The 2362-nt window shown below is 37.8% G+C and overlaps 1 protein-coding gene across 1 annotated transcript; it reads right to left on the reverse strand.

Moving 5' to 3' along the window:
• Nucleotides 1-1074: 1074 nt before the first annotated feature.
• Nucleotides 1075-2109, reverse strand: LOC120781540. The gene has a single exon (XM_040113772.1). The coding sequence runs from the start codon at nt 2107-2109 to the stop codon at nt 1075-1077; it is 1035 nt and encodes a 344-aa protein (XP_039969706.1).
• Nucleotides 2110-2362: the final 253 nt, after the last annotated feature.

A 2362-nucleotide genomic window follows, 5' to 3' on the forward strand; every position in this document is an offset into this window, starting at 1 on the left:
AGGGGAACAGACGCATACCACGTGACATAAAAATTTCGTAAAAATTATTATTTTTTGTTAAAGTTACTGTAGATTGAAATTTAGAGCAAGATAAAATTTTAAAATTATTTTCTCGTAAACTACTGGAGATAAATCGATGAAATTTTGTAAAGTCAAAGAAAAATTTTCCTGCTACATTACAGATATGTTTTCTCGATCCATTTTTTAAATAATAATATTTTACATAATTTTTTGCTAAAACTTGAAATTTTTGATATGTTCCTCAAGCTAAAAAAACTGAAAAGCATGTGACACAACGCAGAAAATATTCACCTTTAATATTCTACAAAATTTTTGTTCATTCATACAATTACAAAGATATTGAATTTTTTGTCCCCCTACCTCTTTTAAAACGTATGGGTCATACATCCGCCTTTTTTGATATGATATGCCATTGCCAAGTGTTGTGATGAGACGAGAGGATATGTATTACGTTGAAATGTGTTGATATGAGTTATCAAACTATTATATATTAAGTCATGTGTTCTATCATCACATCATCACATGCGTATGATGTGACGTCATATAATACATTGTCGTTTGTGTGGTTGTTGAGCTACCAAGCTTTTTTGATAGCTTCGAATCGCGATTTAAACAACGACGATATATATTTACAAATTATTTATTAATATAAATATATATAATACAACGAATAGAAAGTTACGTGGCTGGTGGTTTACCAGGTGAAATGCCCTTGCGCCTGCAGTTAACGAATATAAGAAACGAACTAGAAAATAATGCGTGTGCAGGCACCGAATGCAAAAAGCGAACTCAATCTATGATGCTAGGCTTAGGCAAAAGCTAAGCTTAATTGTTCTTACACGTATGTATGTATAAATATATTAAAGGATAAAGGGAGATGAGGAATTAGAATAACGAGTAATGCCGTGGTGGATATGCAAAATTAGAGTGACCAGATAACAATTAATATTAAATATTAAATATTTACAATGCTTTCTCACCACATTGGGTAGAATATATGTGTGCATATAAGTTTAGTAAAACTTAAGTATAAATAATAACTTAAGATTAATGCTACTCATTATTGGTAGTTCCATTGTGAAAGGAGCTGCTCCGAACATCCTCCACCCGTTGAAAGGTCTGACTTTCAAAAGAATCATTGACAGGTAAAACGCGCAGTTTGTTGATGGCTCGACGCGTCATGCCGGTAGAAGTACGAAGAATGGCTACTCTTGCGACCCGGTCTGTCCCAGTGACAACTTCTGTAACACGAGCCAAGGGCCATTTGAGAGGAGCTGAATTTTCGTCTTTGATGCATACGATGTCATTGACTTTAATGTTTGGGTGTGGTTTACGCCACTTTGCTCGTTGTTGTAGAGTAGTAAGATATTCTTCACTCCATCGCTTCCAAAATATCTGTTGGATGTAGGTAACCTGCTGCCAGCGATCGAAACGATTGCAGCTTAGATGCGTGAGGTTCGGCTCAGGAATAGCGATAAGAGGACCACCAACAAGAAAATGTCCGGGCGTCAGTACATCAAGATCTTCTGGATTTTCTGAAAGTGGCACAAGAGGTCTTGAATTAATTACTGCTGAGATTTGACATACTAAGGTACGTAATTCTTCAAAACCGAGAAGTGATGAACCAACGGAGCGATAGAAGTGCCTCTTTGCCATTTTTACTGCTGCCTCCCACAGGCCACCGAAATGTGGTGATCGAGGAGGTATGAAACGCCAATCTATCCCATAATTGAGGCAGTAAGCGTGAACTTGATTGCGATGATTTTCATTAAGAAAAAGCTCGCGTAAATCATTCAGCTCGTTCTTGGCGTCAACAAAATTTGTCGCATTGTCTGACCAAATGCAACTTGGTATGCCACGAGTAGCTATAAAGCGCTTAAATGCATCAAGAAAAGAACCTGTTGAAAGATCTTTCACCAGTTCCATCCACACAGCTTTTTTGGCGAAGCAAATGAATACGCTGACATAGCATTTTTGAGGTGCTTTCTTACGCGTTTCGGGTTTGAAATAAAATGGTCCACAGTAGTCTATGCCCGTAACGATAAAGGGGCGAGATGCGTGGATGCGTTCCTTAGGCAAGTCAGCCATGATGTGTTCAACAAGGCGTGGTTTTGATCTGCAACAAATAATACATTTTCGTAGAACACTCGCAATAGTTTTTCTTCCACCTATAGGCCAAAATTGCATACGAATGGATGCAAGTAGAGACTGAGGACCTGCGTGGTGATATTTTCGATGAAAATGAGTGATTATTGACGGCGTCAGTGGATGATCCTTTGGTAGAATCATTGGATGACGCGCCTCGAAGTCCAGTGTTGAGTTCTTTAAACGACCTCCAACT

Source organism: Bactrocera tryoni, unplaced genomic scaffold, assembly GCF_016617805.1.
Source record: "Bactrocera tryoni isolate S06 unplaced genomic scaffold, CSIRO_BtryS06_freeze2 scaffold_7, whole genome shotgun sequence".
In the NCBI taxonomy this organism is placed as follows: Eukaryota; Metazoa; Arthropoda; class Insecta; order Diptera; family Tephritidae; genus Bactrocera; species Bactrocera tryoni.